The sequence below is a fragment of the Haliotis asinina genome, chromosome 13 (assembly GCF_037392515.1).
Source record: "Haliotis asinina isolate JCU_RB_2024 chromosome 13, JCU_Hal_asi_v2, whole genome shotgun sequence".
In the NCBI taxonomy this organism is placed as follows: Eukaryota; Metazoa; Mollusca; class Gastropoda; order Lepetellida; family Haliotidae; genus Haliotis; species Haliotis asinina.
Genome location: NC_090292.1, coordinates 34415609 through 34443320, shown reverse-complemented (window position 1 = coordinate 34443320; position 27712 = coordinate 34415609). Strand labels below are relative to the sequence as shown.

Below are 27712 nucleotides of genomic sequence, written 5' to 3'. Positions count from 1 at the left end.
TGAGATTATGGACCATAGGATGGCAACGGAAATAGTGCTCAGCCTTTTCCCGTGCCTTCCTTACTTGTTTGCAGTGATCATCAAACCATGGTTTTCGTATGTGAGGAACATCAGAGGACCAGGAGTGCCCAAGAACAGCTCGGGTTTCAATTTGTTAACAAAAAGAGTGGCATACAACTGCCAGTCAGCTTTTTTTAAAAATTCCACCGTGACGATGGACGGACATCAGATGGACGGACATCAGATGGGGGACACAGGTTTCAAAATAGTCGGAAAATGGTCACTTCCACATAGATCATCATAGACTGACCATGTGAATTCACTCAATAAATTTGAATCTGTAAGAGACAGATCTAAACATGAATATGTACCTGTAGCAGGGTGCAGGTAGGTTTCAGAGTCATCATTAAAGATGCACAGGTCATTATCAGATATGAAATCTTCAATCACTATTCCTTTTTGATTCATGGTTGAACTTCCCCATAAAGGACTGTGCCCATTTAGATCACTCATGATGATAAAGGGCGTAGGGAGCTGATCGCATAATTGTTGAAGTTCAAGCTTTTGAAGATTTAAAGGAGGAAGGTACAAGGAACAAAGTGTAAAGGTAATCTGCAAGGTAATACGAACTGCTACTGCTTGCAGGTTTGTGTTAAGGGGAACAGGACTATGGATGACGCCCTGTCGCACCAAAACAGAAGCTCCACCAGTAGCTTTATCAACCGGGGGAGAATAAGAACGAAAGGAATTATAGCGTCTGAAGTCAAATTTATCGGTATGTTTAAGGTAGGTTTCTTGTAAACAAATTGCTGATGGATTTATATCCTGAGTTAAGAGCTGCAGTTCATGAGAATTGTGTTTAAGTCCTGTGCAGGGCCGCTGAAGAAGATTCGAATGGCTCATGGGGGATCTATTGGTGAACGCGAGGAGTAGTTAGTACTACCAAGACATTCATAGGACGGGGTGATATCCACCTCGAGAGGGTCAAAAGTTATGTAAGTCTACCGATGTTTCAGTAGGAGTGGCAATCTTAGTTTTGATTTTCCTATGCTTTTTCTTCTTGTGAGGATTGGGCGCTTCAGCTGATGATTTTGCTTTACCTGATGTTTCAGGAGTTGGGACACACTGAGATGCTAGAGGGATGTAATGTTGTTGACTATCTGTAGACGTTGTGTGACTGTTTGATGATTTAGAAACAGGCTGAGGGTGTTCTGAGTTTGTCCATGTCAAGTCAGTTTGACATTCTACGTAACTAGTAGAAGATGAGCGGGAGATAGCTGCAGCATAAGTTTGTGGTGATTCAGGCGAAAGGCTCGCAACAACTTTTTTAGCTTCCTGAAAGGAAATGTTGTTTTGACATTTTACTGTCAAAACATCTTTTTCATGAATCCACGAAGGGCAAGATTTAGAAGAAGCGTCATGTTCACCTTTGCAGTTTACACAGTTTAGGGCAGCCCTACAACCAGTGTTTTCATGATTACCTCCACGTCGAGAGCACGCAGAAGGACGATTGCAGAATTTAGAACCATGTCCAAATTTCTGACAATTATAACACCGGAGTGGATTGGGTACATACACATCCACTCCGATGTTGAAATAGCCAGCTTTAATGGGTTTAGGTATATCAGTCAGTGAAAATGTGAACAAATAGGTATTTGTTGGAATAGAAGCATCACCATCTCTTCTCATGAAGCGTTTCACTGAGGTGACATGCTGTCCAGAAAGTTCTTTCAAGATTTCTTCCTCCTTCATTTCCGCTAGACAACGGGCTCTGTCGCGGATGATCCCTCGACTAGAATTTAAAGTTCCGTGCTCAGAGACTGCGACTTCAGTATTTGCAAATGTGGTACATTTCAAAAGGTTAATAGCGTGCAGTCTCCGCGCACACTCAATTAAGAGGGAGTCGCCTCGGAGACGTGAAACATTCATCACCTCACCACAAATACCTTCGATTGCTTTGGATTTTTAAAGGAAGACCATTCTTAGATTCAACAACAATAAATTGGGCCCGAGAGTTAGAATTTGTTGTAAGAGAAACATCATCATCAGGCGACAATATCTCGGCGTCCAAACGTCTCTTTTTTCCATTTCGGGTAGAACCAGAATGATTGTGTGCCATCATTATATCACTGAGATTCGACAACCCTGCTCCCCACCCAGCATGGAGTGTCAACAAGGACGGGATCTAATTGCATCGGGTCTCCAGAATGCAGACATCAGGGATACAGGGATGCTATACTCCAGCAAATATGACATGAATAGCTATATTCGTTTATTAAGTGTATTGTCACGCTGGTTCTGCCCATAACAATAACTTAAAAACATATAGAATTCAGCGGTCAACATCACTAGATTGGCCCATGAGCCACCGCCTGCTGGCATAGGACTCTAGGCAATATAATATCTTGAAATAATTGGAGTCTCTAAAAACCAAGATCAAATAACATATCAAATATGTGCAATAATACCCACTATGCACAGTGCCTGGCATGACCAGCCGATTGGTAGAACCGGGCCCATCCTACCACCCATCTAGGTGAAGTCAGGGCCAAAGTGGTGTGTTGAGCAATAGGAACACAGTTCCTGCTCCTATGCCCTCAACCACCAGGATCCCCTCCTCCACCGACACAGGGCCGCAACCCACGGCAAAGGGGTTGGTGGACCAAATATCCCCCCGGGCCCACGACGGGGGTGAACGGCTCTTGGCGTTACCCAGCACCCACCACGAGTAGATGGCCGTTCACGGGTGCTGTAACTCGAGACTCATTGGACAAGACTTTACAAATCTTTCACCACAATACGAGAAACAGCACGGGAATACGACGGGAATCACGAAAACGTAATAGGTTGAGACAAAAGGGGCAAAAATAACATAAAGATGGGAGGATAAAGTGGCATGCCGTAACAACGAAATAAAGTTAATGACATGAAGTGTTATGCAGAGGAACAGTATTTTGAGGACACTGATGAGTTCATATCTGAAATGAGCAGAGAAACCCTCATTTTGGAAAGTACGAAGAAGGCTTATTAAATAATCAGGATATATCAACCCTATTCCGCCATTACGATCTAATGAATCTGTCTAATGAATGAGTCCAAATATATTTTCAGACTTTGATAAAGCAGACACATTAAAATCATACTTTGCGTCTATATGTAAATTAGATGAAAAACACAATCTACTACCTTTATTTGAAAAGCGTACATGTAGTAGACACAATCATATAGTAGTAGATGAACGTGTCATAGCCGATATTAGTAAATGTTTGCTTGTTAATCAGCGATTGGACCTGATCCTAAATGTGTTAGTAACTGTTGTGTTTTTTATTCAATAAATCGTTATCTTCAGGTATCTACCTTGTCATGCCGCTTTATTAAAAAAGTTTTTATATTTATCGTGCTGGGCAGAACGTTGGCTTGTGACATACAAACCGAACAAAACTTTTCACTCTTTTGCATAATAATACAATTCTGAATTTAGAATTTGAAACTCTCATAAACATCTTGGAGTACATTTTCTTCTGACTGTACATGGAATACCCATATTGTTAACGTTGTCAGAGCAACGTACACTCTAAATAATATCTTTATAGCATTCAAGTTCACATCTTGAACATCTGTGAATTGTGGGATAGTTCAGAGATGCCAACCCTAAAGTGTTGCAATTAGTAGTTTCAATGTTCAGAATTAGTATTTTGACCATAAAATTCGTAATCAACTAAAAAACAAAATCATGATGGATTCTGAGAACAAAATGAATGATATTACGGTCACGTGGTTAAATTATTTCCGCTATTTCCGCAGGAACTAAATGTGTCAAATCGCAAAGGTATTGAAATCAGCTTAGCTAAAATTACGTTTGTTACTTGCAATCATTCCAGTTCAAATATATCATTAAATATGATGAATGGAAGGTACATGAAGTTCGAAAATGTATTTCATCGTTGAAAATATATGTTTTTGTATATATATCCCAATTTTAATGCACTTTATTCAAATTTCGTAGGATTTCTAGTGGAATCGTAGTGGCGTAGTTTGAAGTTAAAATTCGTAGCGACTACGATAAAATCGTAGAGGCTGGCATCTCTGGATGGTTCAAAAGGTCCAGTAACTGGATGTAATGTTCATGATATAAATAATTCGTGTATTCAATGCATTACTTCAATTTAGATGTCATATTCTCCTTTTATATACAGTCGAACTCCGTATCCGGAAACCCCGCCTCCGACTTTTATGTGAAACAAAACTTATGGTCAGTAACTGTAGTCGCTCAACCGGAACCCGGGCTTCCGGACCCGGACTTCATCAAAACATAATTGTTAATTAGGACTTGGCGGGTGTGTGAATATCTCATCAGTAACGAAAACACATCTTATGTAGGATTGCGGTTGACCACACTGCCATTGTACTGTATATAACACTTACAAATCGACCTCTACTATCTGTCGCGATACAAGTTAAAAATAGCCTGCCACATGATCTAAGTCATGTGATCCCGCCGGAAGTTTACTCACTGCAGACAGCATAAGTTCGACGCAAGGTCATTTGTTTTCAGGGCAAGAAATGCATCTTTAACATTACAAAAAGACTGTACAATTGGCAGAAGAGTGACTTGTTGCCATGGATTTACGGGTTTTTTTTATCAAACTTACCACCTGAAGCTTCACACGTCACATGATTATCTTTCTATCCCTGTACATATAATTCACATTTGGATGTAAGCACTGTAAATAGGAGAGGGCTTGGAGAGAAGAAGTTGGAATAAATTGTACCCAATCCATTCTTTTGAATACATATATGTTTAAATCAAATCTATGGGTATTTGTACACGTAAGTCTTGAACACTACATGTCCATCTGCAGAGGTTAAGGACAATGTGTCAAAAATAAAAGCAAATGTCATATAAAGTTTACTGTCAGTGAGAAAGTTTGTGAAAACTTTCCTGTTGATAAAATATTTGTAAAATTTAGGGGTAAAACAGGTAGAAAGAAGTAGACATCCACATCGTCATTGGTCAACAACACGAAAACTTCAGCTTCAAGTATGTCAGATTTCCTAAACTCGTTAAACAGCCATCAAACGACTAATTCCATTCCACCGATTTACCTCCTGCTAGTGGAACAACTGTCAAGTGAGACCGCTTCAGCTGTGTCTTATTTACAGCTGTGCACTAAGATCCAGGATGACAAAAATACTCGACGCTGTATGATATGGGTGCTGATTTTAACTTTAATAGTGTCAAATTTCCTTTTCTGTCGAGCAATATTCAAACAGATCCACCTTTATGGTGTTCACGTCTTGTAAATGTACATGCAGAAGCATTTATTTATCTAACGCGCGGTGACCTGACCACAGGAGGTGACTTTCTAATCTCTTTTGAAACAATAATAACATTGTGTGAACAGAACAGTAATCCAACTGACTTCTTCGCCTGGAAGTTGGCTGGTCTTAAATGTGAAACTGAGGGCTTCCCTGTTGCTGTCAAAGACCAGTCACGTCACACTCATAGTCATCTAAATGTGGTTCTAAAAGAAAACATTTGCATAAGATGTCCATTGTGCAATGATTTTGCAGGGACTGTCGAACACATGGTGAGTGAATGCACTTCCTTGGCACAAACGGCATATCTTAAACGACATGATGGCATGGCTCGTTGCTATACTACCGTTTCCGCCATGCCTGTAGCTTTGACGCCGAGGTCCATCCACGGTAGGACCCTGAATATGTCCAGGACGTCATGGAAAATTATACCTTCAAACATTTTTGTAATAGGCACATATACAACCTCGGAAGGATTCCAACAAACCTGATCTTGTGCTTTTTATTCAAGCCAGTGAATTTATTTATGTCACTGAATTTTCTGTCCCTTTTCACAACGCGATTGGCAAGATTCAGGACATGCGTCTTCGAAATGCCTTGCCTGCATTCCAAGAACATTGTTTTGTCCCCATTGTTCTGGTGCCTGGGTTCCCCACCGGGAGTATAGCCCTTCTGACACACTGGGTAATAGAAAAGGCTGCAGAATGTTTGGGGAGTCTACACATGCTCCGGAAAGTTCTTGGTGGGTTCAGCTAGGCAGCGTTCCTGGGCTATGTCTAGGCTGCGTGTAGAGGGGGCAATGGCCCTGAGCTGATGAGGAGCCTTTCCAGCCTGACTGTGCCAGGTCACCCGAATCCTCTCTGTTGCATTTCTGTCTTAACACAATATTAGTCCATTCATCATTGTCATTTCTCCACGCATAAAGCATACACGAAGCGCCCAAACAATCTTGTTATCATTATAAAGGATAACCCAAGCAGCTTGTGAATCGCTAGAGGGTCAATAGTCACATGACCTACACCGCCAGTTCCTCATTTCTCCTCTGGGTGAACAGAGGCAATTTTGAACAAACCCACTTGCCTCTGGTCATACCACATGTATCGAGTGCGTTTCGTTGTGAGGCAAGACCCCGTTTCACAAAGCTATCGGCGACTGCTGTGCCTCCTAGATACTGAGCCTAGATTTTCGAAGCTCTCTTAGCGCTAAGATAGCCGTAAGTGCCATACATTAGCTTACGACTATCTTAGCTCTAAGAGAGCTTCGACAATCTAGGCCCTGTAACATAGACTTAAGACAGTCGTAGCGCTGTGATCGCTCTGAGGAACAGGACTTAGGACGGAAGTCCTAGAAATTCCCAGGAGTCAAGGGCCCAGATTTTCGAAGCTCTCTTACAGCAGCACTAAGATAGTCGTAAGTGCCATTCATTAACATTAACTTACGACTATCTTAGCGCTAAGAGCGCTTCGAAACTTTGGGCCAAGGTGTCAAACACGGAATCCCATCCAAAGATTCGAGCTCAACGTTGCCTAATTTCAACTGATTTGTGACCGGAGCACTGGCACAAATCTCCAGTCACTGGCCCGACTGGATAGTAAATTGCCATAGGGTCATTTTTAAAACTTATCAGTCTCAACGACATGTCAGATTAGAATACACATTTAAATCACGCAAATGGCCACCATATTAGCAGCTTTATGATGAAACCCGTGTCATACCGACAACATCTCTTTCTCATCTTTTTTTGTAATCTTTTGCTACGTTTCTGCTTTCACATTTCAGGCATAGTTAGTCTGACTAGTTAGCAAAAATGGGAAACTGTGTCACGCCTGCTTTCTTGTTACCTCTTGTCCCATTTCACAAGTCAGTTGATTTGAATTTCGTACAGCCCTCATTCCTCACTGGGCTATTTTCAGTATTACTACCATCCCTTTCCACATAAGAAATATCTGCCCAAAGCATAGTCGATTCTACTATTTGTGTTTGTTTAACGCCTCATTCAGCAGTATTGCAGTCGTATGATGCATATGGTGGTTTGTTAATCAAATAATCGAGCCTGCAATACGATGACAGAGTATGTGTTTATGAATCTGTATCTCAGTCATGATGCGTGCTGTTCAAATGAGAAAAAAGCACCAAACATTGGAACATTTGGTACAAGTCAGAATTTGGTATTGCATCGGGCATTATTTTTGTCACTAATTTTGTTTTGTAATTTCTCTTGTCTCATATTGAACTGCTAATCCTTGTGCACTCAGCAATATTCCAGCTACATGTATATGGCGGCAAATACATGTATTTGGACCGAACCTAAAATATGAACACCAAACCAATTCATGCGCATAAAAAATAATATGGAGAAACAGTTAACCCACACCTTCTGTTCCAATTGAAATTTAGTCTGCGACAATTCAGTAAAACACGTCCCTGATTTTCAAGCACACTATGCTTATCTCCCAAGAGAGATAACCTGACCCCCGATTCCGTTAGTCACCTCTTACCACAAGCATGGGTCACTGATGATCAGTTCTAACACGGATCTTCACCGGAGTCCTATCTGTATATGTATATGGATAGATTCGGATGTTTTCCTGCTTGTACTGGTATATTTTGTCTGTTGTTTTAACAGAGTACTGCCCTTATCTTAATATCTTAAACTGATCACCGTGTTATTTGATGTGAAGTTGTTTTATACCGAAGGAGAAAGACATCATATGTTGATTGATCAACTATCTGTAAACTCTACCTATGAAAACGTTTTGTGACCTGTTATTTTGACAATTTCTCTAGCCTCAACGCCTGCAGAGATAAGAGTGTTACAGTGGTGGACCGAACACAATGGTTTGTGTACTGCTTACTAAGACCACATTTAACAGAGATTTGTTTATAGTAATAAATTTCATTTTCATTTTAATTCATACTGTTTTGTGCTTTGTTTGGAGTGGCAACCGTATGCAGTACGGTCTTGTACGAATGTTTTGTAGAGCGGTGTCGGGTATTACCGAACAAGCGGCCATCACTGAAAAAAATTCCATCCAAGCATATATAGATATTGTGAGGTTCGTTTTGAGTATTTATTTGTGTTACGAGTGATGAAACATCGGGTGAATTACTTACTTGGGCCTGATGTGATGTTAGCAGTTATGTAATACCCGGCAACGCTCTATGTGGAATCTAGCGTTAAGTCAGTGTCACTCAATGTGTGCCGAAATTCTCTTGTTGAAGAATTTCATTTGTACCGCTTGATTCCAGTAGGTCGTCATCGAACCATTCCGGTTTTAGATCAAATTCCTCTTCTCCGAATATCTCGTAGAAGGTACCAAGGTGAAAATCACCTATGTCTAATTCAAACGACATGTTTCTTTACAAACAAAAAGGTCAGCGAGTGCTATGTATTCATACGCAGGTGAAGCGGTCGACGTGTAATTAGCGGTCCTTTGATTTAGGTTTAAGGACGGTCACGTGCAGCAGTCACCCAATCAGAATCGAGTATCTCACAATGTCGTGCTAGAATTTGGAATTAAAGGTCGAAATAACAGTCCTATAAATGTAATCATCCTTCTAGTCAAACAAAATATATTCAAATGTGCTACTGCAAACTATTTGCCTGTTATCAATTTAATTGAGAAAGAACTTATTAAGGGTTATGATGCTACCAAATATCTAAATTTATCAAACAGTACCGAACAAATGTCTTTTTATTTTTAAATTCTGGTCAACGTTACACTTGTTCTAAGGTTAGAATCATATTAATCTATAACGTCTTTACATATTATGTACCTCGGATGTACTGTTTGCTGCCTGCACGTATGATACAATAATGTGTGACGGTAAAAATATTGGAAATACGCAATGAAAAATATTAATATTGTTGATTGATCTGTATCTCAGTTATAGTTATTTAACAGATCTCGTTTATACGCTTTTTTCGAAAGAGCATTAATCTCCACCATGTTTATAAGTTGTCTTGAATGATAAACAGACTATGATAGAGTTTATCTTTCTTTGATAACACCGCTTGGCATAAAATTAGTGCTATATCAAAATGAATATTTCAAAACAAACGAAACCATTCCCCATATTGGAATTTTCCATGTACATTATTATGTGGTTATGTCACTTTACTTCACAAAAGATAAATGAAGGCAAGACAGCTCCTTGTGTGTGGAATTATGAAGTTAACGGAATAAGAATTTACCCAAGAAATATATGGAGCGGTTAATAACATGTCTACAATGAAGTTAACAGTATAATATCTTTTCGAGACAATATTTGTTCTAATAAATTAATCACGTGAAAACTATTTAATCATAAACCTGGTGTGTGTGTGTGGGGGGGGGGGGGGGTGTGAGAGTGAGTGAGTTTAGATGTTACGTCACATCGGCAATATTTCAGCCATATCGTGACGACAAACATTTTTTTACATTTTCACAAACCTGTCAGCGAAGGACAGCATAACGACTAGAATATCACAAATTAATTACAACTATTGTAAGTTCAGGGTAAAATGCTAAACAATCATTTCAAAACAATACAACATCTATAATCAGGTTATTGATCGCCAGAACATGAAGGTAGATCACAAGGCTAGGGGCCATGGGGAGGAAGTCGAGGAAAAAGAGAGCTTATGAAAAGTAAATAAAGAATGTGGCATTATTATCTGCAAGTGAATGTAAACACCGAAAATGTAAACAGATATAAGTACACTGCGTGAAAAACAAAACAAAAACAAAAACCAAAAAACAAAAAAAACCAAAAACATGAAGGCACGTCAAACCTACTTTGTAATTCAAACTGTGCGGAGCTGGGTAAGATGAGCGGGTCGTAAACACTCATAGTCTCGAGGGAAATTAGTATATCTATGTACAACATTGCGTGACATCACTGCCGGTGGCCGACTTTCACAAGTATGCGTTCTCACAGACATCGGTCAGTGATTTTGCGAGGAGACATTCTGAGTAATTTAAGCATAGCCGTGCGATGTAAGTACGTGTAATCAGAAATATTTAGCCATTCTGTGTCTTCATGTTTGTTTTCATGAATTCAACTGTAGCTAAGAAAACGTGTCAGAAATGTCAGTAAAAAGCGCTGTCGTTTAAAGTGATTTTCCGTCATCGATAGGGCGGTGTTCACGATGGTGTTTCAAAGTAACAGGACGTTGGGTCCTGTAAGTTTCAGATGTCTGTCTGACCCACTGATAATTCACAGGACCCACTGAATAAAGTTAAACAACATTTCAGATTTAATATTTCTTATAATTAACATTGAAAAAATTTACATTACATGATAACAAACATGAGATTTTCAAACAGCAAACAATTGTCAGATGTTGCAAATAACAACTTCACACAGAGACATTGTGAAATATTCAGTCTGATCCTGGGGCTGGCGGGTTGGTGATTTCTATCTGACCATTGGCGAATCTGCCAGATATGTCAGAGGGTCAGACGCTATTCGTGAACACTGATAGGGTCATCACAGGAGCGGAAACTGACAAATGTACCATATCATTGTCATGTATCAAGTTTTAATCCGTGTCACGAAACTGAGCTGTGGTATGCAGCTAGTAGGTGAACGGAACTTTCATGATCGGTAAATGACGCACAGTGTCAACGCATATATTAAACCTTCATGTAGTTAGCCCAAGTGTCATACCTGATTTTCTCCATTCCAGATGGCTGCCGGTCTCCGCGACTATCAGCAGTTGAAAGATAAACGACCGAAGGCGAAGGTCGTAAAGAAAAGTTAATTATGTTGCTTCAAGAAGTGATCTCTGGAAAAGTGATCTCCCTTTCATGGCAGTAAGCAAAGTGCAGGAGAAACTCCGCCGATTTGCTTCACTCGTGATTATACATCATATTAAATTTTTTAGGGGTGGGGTGTATTTTGGTTGTTTTTGTTTTGTATTGTTTTTACGCCGCACTCAAGAAACAATTACACGGTTATATGTAATAAGTCGAGGCTGGAGCAGACAATCCAGTCATTAACGCCATAATAAACAATCAACGCTGTCGGTGTTATTGCTGGACTTGCGTTTTAAATGAAAAGGAAGATATTATCTTGGGAGTAATGGCCAATATGTGTGGATGGCTACGGGGGTGAGAAGGAGCAGCAGCAGCGAGCGAGAGCATGGTATTAATGCATAATCACCTTTCCGCTGTGACAACCAGACGAGGTGAGCGTAGCGAGCGATGAGTTCCACCTACTGTGAAGCAGGCTGGAATTACGATTTTTTGGTTTCTGCTGTGAAAGCGGACAACCAGCAGCATAGCGATTGATAGCTTCTCACCCCAAGCAGGCCATACACACTATGACGTTTTAATTCAGCAAAGTGAATAAAGGTACAATGAATATCAATGTTAATACTTCTAGATTTAATGTACACCCAATCAAATAACGGAAATAAGTGAGCACGGGAAGGGAGGGAGGGTTAATATGGTAGTGAGCGACGGTAAGTAGTGTTCGGCGGAGACGCGAGAAGTGAAGCACCGTTATCTGTCGCGTGTTGTGATGACGTAACAACTGATGACGTCATGATTTGACGTAATGTTTGCAGCTGCGCGAGCCAAGGTAATATTTATAAACAAAGGCACGTGGTATAGCCACGCCATCAATAACACAATTTAGCGGTTAACGCTAAATGCTATTATTGCTGGACTTGCGTTTTAAATGAAAAGGAAGATATTATCTTGGGAGTAATGGCCAATATGTGTGGATGGCTACGGGGGTGAGAAGGAGCAGCAGCAGCGAGCGAGAGCATGGTATTAATGCATAATCACCTTTCCGCTGTGACAAGCAGACGAGGTGAGCGTAGCGAGCGATGAGTTCCACCTACTGTGAAGCAGGCTGGAATTACGATTTTTTGGTTTCTGCTGTGAAAGCGGACAACCAGCAGCATAGCGATTGATAGCTTCTCACCCCAAGCAGGCCACCGCGATATAAATCGCCGGCCATCCACACAGCAACATATAGATATTAGAAAATAGTGGATACGCGAACAGCATGAACGACTTACACTGTGCTGGGAAATAATGGAAGCGCGTGCTCACTTACTGCCGTTATTTCTATTTATCCGAGTTAATTAGCAGTTAAAGCACTAACAATATTGTGCACAAAAATGTCCATTGCAGTGGTTGACAGGTGCACCCCGTCCGCCAAGTAATGTTCCGGGCCACATTTGACCGGATCAAACTGGTCGTGGCGGACGCTGATCCCATGAAGCTCATAGATTCTGTTTGAGAGTCTTCGATTTAGCTTTTTACGAGAAAGTTCAAGCTTTTTGATGTCCATAGCAGCCGGCCACGCAACCCGTGGCAACATGAAAGACCACACCAGCGTCGTATCAGGCATACGTAGCTTGGCATACAGCAAATCACACATAATGTCTTCATATATGGACCTGGCGGACGTTTGGGACAAGTCATTCGAGCCTAAGTGGATCACGAGCCATTTGGGACTGGTGTTAGACGCGGAAGCCAAAAGACTGTTAAGCGAAGCTCGGAAGTGGCTCCATCGCCTCCCGCCTCGGACCTGCCACCGTGTACGGCCGAGACGTTGCAAGCGTTGTTCCAAGCTCCCCTTTGCCCTGGCCATGTAGCTGTCACCAATCACCCAGGCCAGATCTGTAACATAGAGATCGGACAGCAGAAAAAATTGCTACAATGTAATTGGTAAGAGCAAAGCTAGTAAATATTAAGTAGAATCAGTTAATTATGCGTGATTACTTTATTAGATCCTAATATAACCCTGGTATGCACAAGATGTCCATCTACCATACTGCTGAATTATACTTTCATCCAAACCATTAATCGCCGCAGTTGTAGCAGCGCCTATTCTGAAAGAATGTGATGTATACTGGGTCGCGTCATAACCGACATGTGATAGCGACTTATTGAGAATCGCCTGAAATTGATAGCGCGTTAATGGTGAGCCGTCAAAATGGACAAACAGCTGTGAGCTAGTGCGTGGTCTGGACGCGAGATACAGAGAGAGAGCTCTAACGGGGCATAGCTCTGAGGCAGTAGGAGAAATTGAAAGCAGAGTTCCTCTACCGAACTGGTCGGTTTTAGAAAATCTTATGCGCAAGGTTAATCCCTCGCCTGAAAATGAAACATCATTAATTTGTAGTGAAGTTTTTGAATCGTCGGCTTGTGAACTGCAAACCAACTCGCTGACCCTGAGGAAACCAAAAAAGGCTAAGGTAAATGCTGACTTAAAAACCTGAGCCTCGTAAGAAGATCTGCAGATAGCAGGCAAAACACCTACGATGCGCTGAAGAATTGGAAATGTGATGGGCTTTCGTATGTCCCTCCTAACTTTAATCTTGTGCATCCCAATGATGTCTTTTCTAACCAAAAAATGTTCACAGTGATTGATAAGGTTATTTAGTCTATTCCAGGTGCATAAGGCTGAAATGTAAGCCCTTACAGTACGAGGGGATTTACCTTGAATTGACATGTAGCCTATGAATTGCAGAAGTTGGTCTAGGCAAATGGGTCCTCCTAATGGTAGACTAAACGCGCGCCTAAACGTTTCGAGACATTGCAGCGCCGTGTAATAAGTGCGTCTAGTGTTGCGTGATAAAGAAGACACGATAAGTATATGAGATTCTGTCATACAATCTCCCAAATGTCTCTTGGTAAGCTGGTCTGTGTCGGGTCCGCGTCTGGAGCCATTTGGTGAAATCGGTGCCACTGAAAGCGCGAAAGAGCGTCAGCTATAGCATTTTCATGCGTGCTAATGTACTTGGCGTGAAATATTATGTTGTGCTGCAAGGAGAGTAATACTAAGCACCTTACTAGTGCCATGACCCTCTTGTTCTTGGATGATTGCTTGTTGATAATATGTACGACTGCTTGGTTGTCACATGTGAACATAACCTTTTTGTTGCTCAAACAATTTCCCCACAGTTTCAACGCTACCACAATAGGAAATAATTCAAGGAGTGTCATATCCTTGGTGTAGCCTTTTTGTATCCACGCTTGGGGCCAGGACGCACATGTCCAGCTGCCCTGGAAATACGCCCCGAAGCCGTGTGTGCTAGATGCATCCGTGAAAAGACGTAAATGCTGACCAGACAGCCAAATAGAATCATGAAAAACGGATACGCCATTGTAATGCTGCAGGAACTGTAACCATACTTGCAGGTCCTGTTTCATACCGTTAGTGAGTCTTATTCTATGATAGGGGTAGACGTTTCCGCAAAGGGCATCAGTCAAGCGTCTACAAAAAGCCCTCCCGCACCTAACTGCGCGACACACAAAATACAGCTTGCCTAACAAAGATTGTAACTGGTGAACTTTTAGTTTGCGCTTTTGTGACTGCAGTAAGGCGACAATTTCTTGACACAAGTGATTGATTTTTTCAGGTGGTATCCTAATCTCCATAGAGATAGTGTCTATGGTTATGCCTAGGAATTTGATGGTCGTGGTTGGTTGAACTGTTTTTTCCTGGGCTATGGGAATACCGAAATGTCGAAAAAGCTGAATGCTTGAATCTAACAGGTATTTACATTTGCCTGATTGGGCGCGACCTCCCACCAGGAAATCGTCTAGGTAATGCATGATGGATGCACTGTGTGTGTGTTTGGTTATGCACCACTGCAAGAAACGGCTAAATGTTTCAAAAAGAGCGCATGATATCGAACAACCGAAAGGGAGACATTTGTCAAAATAGTAATTTCCTTCAAAATACATACCTAACAGGTGGAAATCTTCCGGACGGACTGGTAGTAAACGGAAGGCTGACTTAACATCAAATTTTGCTAACTGAGCTCCCTTGCCTAATTGCTGCACTAAACTAACCGCCTCATCGAATCGTGAGTACTGAACGGAGCAAAATTCCGCGGAAATTCCATCGTTTACGGACGATCCCCGGGGATGGGAGAGGTGGTGTATAAGACGGTAGTTATCCGCGATTGTGGTGACACTTGATGTGTCTGATTTCTTTTTGACTAAACCAACGGGAGAAACCTTGAGGTTTTGAATCGGGCATGAGGAGAAAGGCCCGGCGATACGACCAAGAGAGATTTCTTTTTGTAGCTTGGTGTTGACAATTTGAGGAAACTGCCTTGCTGATCTAAGGTTGGGAGCGTTGTTAGGAGTGAACGAACCAGTGAACTGTAAATTAAAACCTGAGGTAAAACCTACCCGTAATAGATCGGCATCTTTTGAGCACACTGCATAGTACGCATCGATCCATGGAATCAGTGTGTTATATTTTATGGGTACCGGAGCTAACGACATCGGGAGATGGGGGTAAGCTGGCCCTGTTTCGGAGTTGCACTTGTGCATTGTTTGTTGGTTTGCTACGAAAAGAATTGCACTGACGGGCACTATGGTTTGAACTTTTGCATTTGGAACATTTGTGGGGGTACTTGCAAGATAATCTTGAACATTGGGAAAAATTGAAATCCCAGCAGACTTGCTTATCAGTGACAGCAGTGACGGAACCAGCAGTGCTGGACTTAGTGTCTGTGAGATTGTAGGACTGCCTACCGTGAACCATGTAACGGAGCCACAGATCGCCGTCGATGGCTCCCCAGGAACGCGTGGGATCTCTAGCCATTTTATGGCGGAAATAATAATCATAGGTGTACCACGAGTCATTACCGTACTTGTGTGCGGCGCCCCGAACTGCGTCAACGTATCCTAACAGTTCTTGAACTGCACCTGGGTGTTTTTGCAGGTAAATACTCATAAAAATATGGAAGGCCGTAGTCCAGGAGGCAATACTGAGGGGTTTAGAAGATTGTTTACTTGCCGGTTTAAACATGACCTGACCTGCCTGGTTAAAAACCATTTGTAACGGTACATCGCCATCCTGCGCAACGTTTTGAGAAGGGAGGAGTGTTTGGAAGTCTACGAACTCGCCGTTCCATATTTTTTGCCTGACCGAATCTTTCACATGAGCACCGATGTGGTCCGTTTTGTAGGAAAGCTGAGGCAAACCCGCATTAACCGCAGTGGCATCGGGTACCTGCCTGTACGTGGGGAGGCTTCGCTGTGAAGATCCCCCACCCGAAGCTAGATTAGAAAGCCATTGTATCGTGGCCTGAATGCTTGATGCAGAAGGAACTGTGCATGCATCTAAATCCGGATTAAACCCTGTGCGTGCATCTACCGCCTGCTGACTACTGGGGTGCGCGTCTGCCGCCGGCTGCGCTGCCGTGGATTGGGTAACCGGCGCGGGTGTTAGGGACGGTGTAGCTAATAATAAGTTTGGGTCTATCTGAATGGGATTGTTCATTCCCTGATGCAATTCTGAAGCTAAGCTAAACCTACCTTGCATTGGAGCGTTCCTAGGAGGATCGAAGGTCGTCCCCAAGGTCGTCCCTTGAATATCCACCGGCGGACTTGATGTGCTGATGGTACTGCTACCCCTTGTTGATCTGCGTTTCTTTCCAGCTGCAGGTGCCGGGACTAGCCTGTGCTGTAATGCTGCTCTTCTTTTTGGTCCCATTACAGATTGGCGACGTTAACCTGCTTATCGATGTTAATATGGTAGTGAGCGACGGTAAGTAGTGTTCGGCGGAGACGCGAGAAGTGAAGCACCGTTATCTGTCGCGTGTTGTGATGACGTAACAACTGATGACGTCATGATTTGACGTAATGTTTGCAGCTGCGCGAGCCAAGGTAATATTTATAAACAAAGGCACGTGGTATAGCCACGCCATCAATAACACAATTTAGCGGTTAACGCTAAATGCTATTATTTTTAGAGTATTCAGCAGGACCATGCGTGCTAAAGATAATTTTTCAAACTGTCTATGAAGAGTTTATGACAGCTGATTGGGTCGTTGTCGACACCGGTACTCCACGTACATGCCCTAGGTACGTTTTCATTTACCAAATCAAAATACATACACGTACCCTGTGCTCGAAATGGTCTATTCGTCTATATTCCTCTACCCAAAACCCGGACCCGTGAAGGTCCCGGGGTAGAATAGGCCTTCAGCAACCCATGCTTGCCATGGAAGGCGACTAACGGGATCGGGTGGTCAGACTAGCTGACTTGGTTGACACATGTCATCGGTTCCCAATTGCGCAGACCGATGCTCATGTTGTTGATCACTGGATTGGCTGGTCCAGACTCGATTATTTACAGGCCGTCGCCATATAGCTGGAATATTGCTAAGTTCGACGTAAAACTAAACTCACTCACTCACACACTACCCAAAACCGAAATCTGTTCATGTTACTGCTTCCGTTCGTCTGATCGGTGATTACGGCTGATACCGTACATCACGAAATATTCGCCATTATGAATGCTCGTTTCCTTTACAGCGCAATGAGATGCACCTCAAATGACAGTATATATAACGGTTCCCTTACAACAATGGTGCGAAATTGACTCTTCCTAGGGTACGATTCTGATTTTGGATAGGGTACATTTCTGTATAAACGTACCTGGGGTACATATCTGCAGTACCTGTGCCCACAATGACTTCACCGTTATTACCTCTTTCAAAACCAGCCAGTAGGAATCATTTCCCTTAGTTACATCAGGGATAATCTACTTATGGCCTCCCTGCTTACATCGAGTTCTCCCAGGCGTTAAATGTCTGTGTTAAAATGCACCTTTTGAACAAGACAAGGAAAACAACGGTTATTTTGTCATAGAGTGAATGCTGTCGCCGCTTGGTAATAAAACAAGAGATACAGAACAGACTAACTGGGTGTAACAGAATCAGCAAGACTCTTAAAGTATTAATTAATGGTGAATCACCCAACGGACCGAATGCAGAGCTTGAACTTACATTTCCCCTGACAATGTCGAACGGCCATATTAATAAGGACTTGTTGTAGTGTCTACTGACACCCAATCGGCAGTTACGACACCTGAACACAAGGCTGCCCTCCAGTATTCATATACCTTTTTTATGTAAAGTGTTATGTATTATGTTTGTGACAATACCAACAGTTTGTCCTTCAATGTAAATCCAACATGTTACCTTACCCGTCACTGCAAAGTCAACCTGTTACCAGGCACTGTAAGGCAATCACGTCACCCGTCACTGTAAAGCAATCACGTCACCCGTCACTGTAAAGCCATAGGTACGTCATATTTGGAACTAGATAAAAACATAAATATTGTAATGCTACAATTCAGCCATTCTTTAATCAATCGTAAATCAATCGTAAACACAGTTATACATACATACATACATACATACATACATACATACATACATACATACATACATACATACATACATACATACATACATACATACATACATACATACATATGCAGTGTTAGATTTGGTTGAAATTTTGAGTGGGTCCAAATTGATGAAAGTAATGTTTCTGGACCCCCTCCAATGTTATATAGATCGGCAGATGTAAAATAGAGGGGTCCGATCAATTGCAATACAGAGTGTATTCTCGGAGCAGTAGTGTGTCATATTCGTGTTCAGTAGCTTCACCTAAAACAAGTAAAGTACGTAAAATAATATGTTTGTTTTCTGCCGTATTACTGCTAGTTTGCCTACTACTTTCATACTTGTAAGTATTGCAATGAAACACAAACAACAAATTTTACAAGGGGTATATCTGCGATCTACAAAATGGTACACCCGTTAGCTCAGATAAGTCAAACTGTGATATAGGACCGAGATATATCCTTATGCAATATGTAGAAGCAATAGGCTTTGTACATTTAATTGTTCGGGACCGTTCATAATTTATGGATACAGGCGGTGATGCTGATTTTGTGTAGTTGCATGTACAATGTCAGTTGATTGGAAATAAAGCTAACCGATGGATGTAATAAATTCACCGGCACGAGCCGTAAATGTATCCAGGGTGTAGTGAAGATTTATCGTAACGTACACCCCTGAAGTATCGATGATGTCTTTTTCACTTTCACACGAGAAAATTCGGATCAGCTGAAAAGTAGGTGATTGTCTGAATTGGTTAATGAGACTCGCGTTTCGGTATGCCTTGGCACTAGACGCCTTCTATGTCGCCATGGCTCCTTGATGTCAGATAGCACATATCTGGCGATGTGATAATCTCTTTCGTTATTTTGTTTAAATATATAATTGGATGAAAAGGTACTATTAACATGGAGAAACTGGGCAAATATTTTACGTCCTAATACGCCATAGGAAATTGTATATAATATACCACCCCACCGCGTTCCACTATCTTTGGCCTGCTTTGTAGCGGTGATAACGGACGTAGAACATCCGTGCTCTATATCTATGCTATTCATGTAGTATCATCACACGTGAGCTGATCTGCTAATCTAAGATTGTCATCAGTACCATTATCAAAATTTGTAACTTATTCTGTTGCCATAACAACCTTATCGTCAATCGAGTGAGATCAAGATGTTCACAATAACAACGTTATCGTCAGTGTAAACAGAGATCCTGTTATCTATGACAGCTGGAATAGGTAGAGGATACGGACGACAGATACTCACAGTGATTCGCTGGCTGTCGAATAAACTCATTTTATTTGCTCAAGTTTAGTGTTGATTGGTTGTGCGTAGAGATCAGGCCCCGAGATTGGGAAAATGGCTTTAGTCTGAGAATTGCTGAGTACGAAAATGGATTGTTTTTGCTAAGCTAAGGCTTGGGCTAAGACTTGATCATGACACGGTCTTTGCAAAATCTTAAGTGAGACTATAGTCCATAAAGAAGTTGCTAATCCATAAAGTTTTGTCCTTATAGTCCAAATGGTTCAAAAGCGGACCGATGAATTGCAATCCAACTCGAAAACTAATAAACGTAACATACTCAATGAAACGCTGACACAGTTCACTATTTGTAACGAGGGAGGAGTGCAGAGATAGGGACAGCCATGTGTGCGAAAAAATATGGAGACGGCACAGCAGAGGCTAATGAATAAGTAACTTTCTCGGTACTTCTGTGCTTCTCGAACGCCTGGCTATGCCTTTCTTTGAACTCCTGCCTCGTAATACACAGTGAACATAGTTTAATAGTGTCAGTTGTTTAATGATAGTTTGTTTGTTAAATAACTTTTATGTTGTAACGGACTAAAAGCTTCAATCTGTCGCCATGGCAACATATGCTCTTCTCAGAAAACTATCATTATGTCCGAGAGTTCTTTAGTGACCGTCAGACACCTGCACTCAATCAGTCAATTCACGTTTTTGTTTTCGGTTCCGATACACATCCATATAGTGTATGGTGGTGGTGTGCGGTCCTGTGTAACTAGACAGTGTCAGAACATCGCCTTCTCAGATGAAAGTCGCGATGAAACTGGGTAGCGTGATGTTAGTGTATTACTGCCGATAGACGCTGGGTAGCACGATAATGTAGTATTCCTATGGAATCCGAGAAGGGACATTGTCATAACCAAAGCGCGACAATGCGACAACGCGACATTTCGCCTGTTCGTCGCATTGTCGCGATGTCGCGTTTCGAATAACATTTTCTCTGTTCCTCCAAAGTGCGACACGCGACATAGCGACACTTTTCAAAGTCAAAATATGTTGCGTTGTCGCATTGTCAAGCATTAGTTACCTGTTTACCTTTCAGTGAAATGAAACAGACCACAACAATAAAAACTTAGTAAGTGATTTGATGATTTTACATCACAATCTATATAAGTCATGTAAGCACCTACTTTAAATGTTAATTACATATCTTGTTAAGAAATGTAAGTACCAACTTTATTAGTAAACAAAGGTATAGCACTATTTACTATTTACATATGTCAGTCAGTAACGGAGCATTGTATCCAATAAATATGACACTATTCACTTTACATGCACTATTTACATATCAGTCACAATCACCTACGCAGTTCAATAGTTTTAGCCAAGTTTCAAGAGATGTCCTACAGCATCCAGGAATTCAATGGATGTCTTCTGGCCAGCTTTTCTTTCAGACGAAGGAATCTCCCCTCGGATTCTGTGTCCACTTTCTTCCTGGGTGGGGGGAGCAGCACCAAAGTTAATCTGTTCCAGCTTGGTGCCTTTCTGACTTCTCTATGCCTTGTATCAGGTCCACAGGTCTGTTGTCGGTTGGGCAACAGGGCGAGGCAGTGGTCTGAGGAATGGCTCAGGAAGTCCCCAACAGTGTCTGGCCTCTGGTCTTATCCTTGGAGTATGTGAACCCATCAAGAAATACTTGCTGGTTTTCTCTCTGAAACTGAATGAATTCCACTCTGCGTATGCCAGCCATAGCAGCGATATCGTTCAGACTTTAGAGGTCATGTTATATATCACATGTGAGATTCAGCTTGAGTTGCGGAGAACTTTAAACCACTTACTCAAGTATATACAAAACATTTAAAGCTTATTTAATAATGTTTACTGCATTCTACATACTTCCTGTATTCCATATAGTTGAACAAACTACTACAGAATCACATGCCTCTCCACATACTGATCAAAGCAGCGGCAACAACAACAAAGACAAAAGAGTTTAATCTGTTTCAGTTAACAGACTTGAGCAGCTGGGATCAGCCTACTCACCCTGCCCACAGTTTGGAGCAGTTCAATATTTAGTAGGTAAGGCCAGGCAGTTACACTGGTCACACTTGACTGTTTTGTCAAATAATTGAGCCGTCTGACATTTTGAACGTCTGATGCTTGGGAGTGAACCATCACGAATGTCTGGTTTGCCGAGCAAATCACACGTGTCAGTTTCACACGTGCACCTTGCCCAGCTGGCTGTTCTACCAGCAAGAGGCCCTCCTCGTACTAAATAGAGAAAGGTGACAAGAAAATGATAATCGTTTGTTAAACAACTTTTTTTTCGGGTGTCCCAAATTATGAGACACATCATCAGAGTTGGTCTGTCGATTTCATGTGGCTGTGCAAAATTTGGTTTTGTTGCAGTTATTAGATTTTGTGTTAGTGAGCAATTCATCGGTCTGAAATGGAATCAAACGGACTGTGCAATTTATTACCCCTAAGATTTGACGAATTCCGATTGGTCAGTAACGAAAGCATCCGAAACCACACAGGCGTATACAAGTACGAGAATAATTACCATTGTTTTAAATGGTTCCCTAATTTTTGGTCGGATTAACGTGAATGTCGGATTATTGAGTGTCGGTAGACGAGAGTTGACTGTATAAGTTCAAAATGAGTAATAAAATTGTTTTCATAATGTCTTATTTGTTAGTGTCAAAATGTTTCTGTATTTCATTGTTAAACGAAACCTCAAATTCGATTATTTTTATGATAAACTGTGCCATCACGAGTTATCTCCCGTTACGACCGTTCATGGCGAAACACTTGCGTCTTGTTCTGCCGAAGAATGAATGTTGTTTTCTTATGACAAGCTAATTAACAGATCTTAAAGGTAATAAATTCTTCACACGTTGGTGAGAATGGGTGGTAGAGGTCCTGTAAGGCCATTGTAGAATCAGTATTTTATTCGGTTGTGCCTCAGAATATACAGAATTTATAACGGCCCTACAGTCCCATACATCCTTTCAAAACACCCTGTAACTAACACTATTGTATTAAACGACCAGAAATTTACTTGCAGTTTTTAGTAATATGATCTATGTACGCCCATATAGTAGCATCGGTATCAATTTTGTTGATCAAAATTAGGTATTCATTCTGTATTGCCCCATAGCCAGGTGTGCTTGAGACACAAACATCTCCACATGCCCTGGTATGATGATCCTACAGGTAGTGACACCCCACATGCCTTAGCCATGTATTAAGTACAAACCACGCGTCATGCCCTATACGTTTGCTACTAGGCTGATCATCGCTTCACAGTTGCACAGATCGATGTGCATGTTGTTGATGACCGTATTTCTGGTCCAGACTCGATTATTTACAGACCGCCACCATATACAGTCAGACCCCGACAATCCGATTCCCGCGATATCCGAACGATAGCTAACTGTAACCAATGTTGTTTACTATGTAAACTCATTACCTGTTGATTCAGTAATCCTTAACTGAAGTACTTTGTGCCACTACAACGCTGGCTTATTTTCGTGTTTGTGAGACATTATTACTACGTCAGTGTGGCCTTTTTATCATATATAATGTTTTATTTTATCAGCTGCTTGGAGAAAAAAGTAGGATAACAGAGGGCTGAGCAGACTAAAGACAATGGTCACTAAGCTCACTCAGACTAGTGTTCTGGCTTTTAGGTGGGCTCTTGTGGACCTTGATGGGGGCTCTGGCATCGGTGGAGTTCTTTCAGGGTCTTGTGTTGGTGTTCTAGTCTCCTCCAGAAGATCAGTCTTCTGCAGCACCACCCAGTTCTTCTCCTGCCTCCTAGCCCCAGCTGAAAGACGCCAACATCACGTGTACCATGGTCAGCTATGACGCCGTCGCCCTCTTCACCAACATCTCTCTACAAGAAGCCCTTGACATCCTTCGTGTCGAGCTCAACACCAGACTAGATTAACTCGAAACCAAGTCCATCACAGACAGTATCATCAACCTTGCCTCCAGCTGCTTTGAAACCTCCTACTTCACCTTCAACGACAAATTCTACAACCATGTTCCTCTCATCACATCATGACATCCGATGACATTCGAAGAATCAGCCCTCTCAACATCCAACATCCTAAAACTCAAGTTCCCCATTCAAACAGAGACCGATCACCAACTCCCCTTCCTAGATGTCTCCTTGCAACCTACCAACACATGACTCAAGGAACACGAATCATCAACAATGTGGACCATCCTAAAATCAAGTTCCCCATTCGTTGTGACTATATGATTAAGAACTTGAAGGACACCTGCTTTTTCAGAGTGTAAAATATATTTAATAACAATTTGAATAATAATTTTCCACAAACGACAAACTTGTCATCCAAGACAAGGTGTGTATGTACGATGAGGATAGTCCCCGGGGCATCGACCCGTCGACCCAGAGATACACATGACACGACTAAGTCAGAGAAATCGGGGCCAGGTGGCAAGTCTTCTGGCTGCTCGGACATGGTGGGCCCAGTGATTATTATAAGTTATCACATCGTGTCGAGGGAAATACGGGGTTTTATCAGTCCCGAGGAAGGTTGTATTCCCCGAGCCGGACGAGGGACTGATAAAACCCCGTATTTCCCTCGACACGATGTGATAACGCACTTATCTAGCTGAATGTTTTCACTAAATCAAAACAAAACAACACGCATCGAAACGACTTGCTGCCATGTTGACACCAGCTGATTGTTTGACCTCAATGCACCGCACGTTACTAAAGGCTTGTCGATGCACGCTTTTCTCACTTCGCGTCGTCGCCGAAGCGTAGCGAGGTGATATGAATTTCGCAGCGGGAGTATACGACTTTTATACTCCCGCTGGTGGATCGTGATGGATGTACATGGTATGTTATCAGAGTCACGTTGACCAATCAAAACTCGACATTCTTACATGACGCTAGATAATATTCGCTGTCCAACTGCTACGTTGAAGAGGTACGTGTCAACATGAACAATGTACAGAGAAGCTCAGTATGTGTGCTTGGAACGTTCAAGTACTTCATTCACTAATGAACGATGATACTTTTAAATCAGTCTGCTGCATGATTACATTGCATGGTTATATGTTGCATTATGTTCCTATTATGATGTAATAGGCTTAGTGGAAACAATGTGATAATGATAGTATTAGGAGTTTGCTCCCAGGATATGATTGTTTTGTTTCTCCAGCAAGACGACAGCATGACTTTGGTAGATATTCGGGTAACGCCGCTGTGTGTGGGAGACACTGCTATTGTTTGTGAGATTACATGATGATTGGTATAAATGTGTGTGTGTTTGTTTTAATTTGCATTAGACTGTTTATGATGTTTTGTCAGTATTCGTTTTGCCTGTTATCATTTTACCTCATAGACAACCGTTGTATAACTCGCCGGAGCGGAATGATAGATGACCTAGATTTGAAACTTGCGTGCATTGCATGTGAAATTGACAACACTGAGAACATCGTTTGACTTGGTGACTTTAACGGTCGCGTTGGACGGAATGACTACATTCTAGATGACGACAGTGATGTTGACCGTTTTGATGTTGGAGATTTTTATAATTTACATACCTTTTCACAGAAAAGAGAAACACAGCACGAAGAAACAAATCATTTTGGATTATTGTTATTAGAATTGTATAAACTTTAGGGAAGTCATATTGTCAACGGTCGTAAACCAAATTAGAGGAATGGCTACTTTACTTGTATTAGCAATAACGGAACAAGTTTAGTGGATTATATAATAGCGTCTTCATCTATCGTTTCCGAGTCGGATCACCTTCCTGTATGATGTGATCTACAGCGAACTATGCTTGTGCATGGTAGTTCTGACTGTATTGCTTATGTTGGCACTGAACCTGTAGTAAAATTTAAGCGGTGAGATAGCAGTCGGCAGTTATTTATTGAAAGGTTGAACTCATCCTGTGCTCAAGATATCTTTGGTTCCTTTCTGCATATTGTACACGATGATGTTAATGCAGTTGTTGATAGACTTACTGACTTAATGTATTTTGCAGGTGAGGACTTCATTCATCTTACAAAACGGATGCTTACACGGAAAGTACAACCTGTGTGGTTTGATAAAGAATGTTTGGAATTGAAAAGTAAAAAAATATTTTCATCTGAATTTGTTGAGAATATATAAATGAAAAGATAATTTAAAAAGATATTTAGAAGCAAATTATTTTATCGAAAGGTTTGTAAAGACAAAAATGTACTTCATAAAGATAAGAGTGATCATGAAATTAAGTGTGCAACAGAGGAGAAAAATTGGAGCAGTGAAATTTTTATTAACTTCTTGCAGCTTCAACAATATATCTATTGAATCTTGGTTTGCCTATTTCAAAGATTTGTAAATCCTGAACTTTATAATGTTACTTCTGAATTTACAGAGGGTGTTTGATATCATTACCAACCATGATTCTGTCGAATGTATTGATTGTAATAACTTCTGCGTTTTGTAAGATCCTATTACACAAGGTGAAATAAAGAAAGCAGTTAATTATCTGTTGTGCTAAGCTGTTCGAGATGAACGCATAGATCGCGGTATGGAACTAACTCTGGTAATTTCCTACCGGTGACGGTAATATTAGGTTTTATTTCCTCTGATGGCACTCCTAGTATCTTCGCCAACGGTCTACTGAGTCTCAGTGTGTTTACACTGTTGTTAATCAACACCACTGTACCGTTTGAGTCATTTATTTCAAAGCTCAACTCCTAAGGGTTCGAAAATGTCGTCGTTGAGAGAACACACGCTGTAGTATCCATCGGTTATTAGGTCTCTGGTATTATTGACAAATATCTTATTATTATTTTTGTTGATGTTTGTCCATCGCGGGTAGTATGTGATATCGCATAGTGCTATTTAGAGTTGCCCAGACGTCTTATCAATAGCGTGTATAAGTTGAACGGCCTCATCGCGCGTTTTATCCGGAAGCGTAATATATTATATATATTATAGTATAAATTATATTTATATATCATATGATAAATATGTATAAACCCGAAGTACATTACCAAAAAAAAAGACAACAACATTAATGTATCCGACTTGACACACATGAAAAGCTCGGTTGATGCGGATGTTTGGTATATATGTTTCAGAGCCAGATTCATGAATGTGTTTTGGCATTATGGGTTTTCTGTCACGAACGTGAAAACGGTGCACGCAGGGTTTAACAACCCGACGCAATTCTGGCAGAATCAATTCAATTTCGCTGTGTGGTGCGCGACGACTGGATGTGGCTTGACGTTGACAGATACTAGACGTGATGAACTGAGTAAATCTGTGTTCACCTGTACTACCATATCTGACGTATTGTCAAAGAAATAAGCGCACCAATACCCCAGGATAAGGCGTGGAACGCAATAAACTACCCGTAAGATAGACGGGCATACGAACGAGTTTTTAATGAATTCGGTGTCGATACGAAGACGGACTGGCGTTTGCCGGATCCGATTCACGGATTAGGAATTCCTATCGTTCACAATCAGTCTCTCGCGGAAGCCAGCGAAGATGTTGAAAAAAATGGGGTTACAAGTCGTATCACTACTTTCAAACACACGAGTTGGACGACCGTTACTTGGCTTTACGACAGCATGGATTACCGTGGAGGTTTAAACAAGGACCAGGTGATGATTGAAAGATATTTATGCTGGATATATCGGAAGGATACACTAGCGCCGGTATTATTCGTTTAAACGATTCGATTAGAACGTACGTGTTGGCTATTGTCGGGGCTCAATCGCAGTCGTGCAGAAACAGTTCGTGGCTAATATTGAGGATACTATCGCATCACCAGTAGATCGACCTAGTGCAATAAAACGATATCGAAACACGGTACAATATACCAGGTCAAAAGTCGACCACGTGTTCAGTGTGGGATTGTACGTGGCTCCGAGCGATATGCGTCTGAGAATCAGTAAAATAAAAGGCTACAACAATGAAATAATCATTGCCACAGCCGACCAA

The 27712-nt window shown here is 41.4% G+C and overlaps 2 protein-coding genes across 2 annotated transcripts; both read right to left on the bottom strand.

Moving 5' to 3' along the window:
- Window positions 1–11496: 11496 nt before the first annotated feature.
- Window positions 11497–13773, bottom strand: LOC137259525 (integrase/recombinase xerD homolog). Its single transcript, XM_067797160.1, has one exon. It carries the CDS (start codon window positions 13771–13773, stop codon window positions 13045–13047), a length of 729 nt encoding a protein of 242 aa, XP_067653261.1. The 3' UTR covers window positions 11497–13044.
- A 1678-nt stretch (window positions 13774–15451) lies between these two features.
- LOC137260255 (uncharacterized) lies at window positions 15452–17020 on the bottom strand. The gene has a single exon (XM_067797950.1). It carries the CDS (start codon window positions 16774–16776, stop codon window positions 15529–15531), a length of 1248 nt encoding a protein of 415 aa, XP_067654051.1. The 5' UTR covers window positions 16777–17020; the 3' UTR covers window positions 15452–15528.
- Window positions 17021–27712: the final 10692 nt, after the last annotated feature.

Bases quoted from the DNA above. Each gene is read 5' to 3' on its own strand.
- LOC137260255 (XM_067797950.1), bottom strand. From the start codon at position 16,776: ATGGGACCAAAAAGAAGAGCAGCATTACAGCACAGGCTAGTCCCGGCA.
- LOC137259525 (XM_067797160.1), bottom strand. From the start codon at position 13,773: ATGTCAATTCAAGGTAAATCCCCTCGTACTGTAAGGGCTTACATTTCA.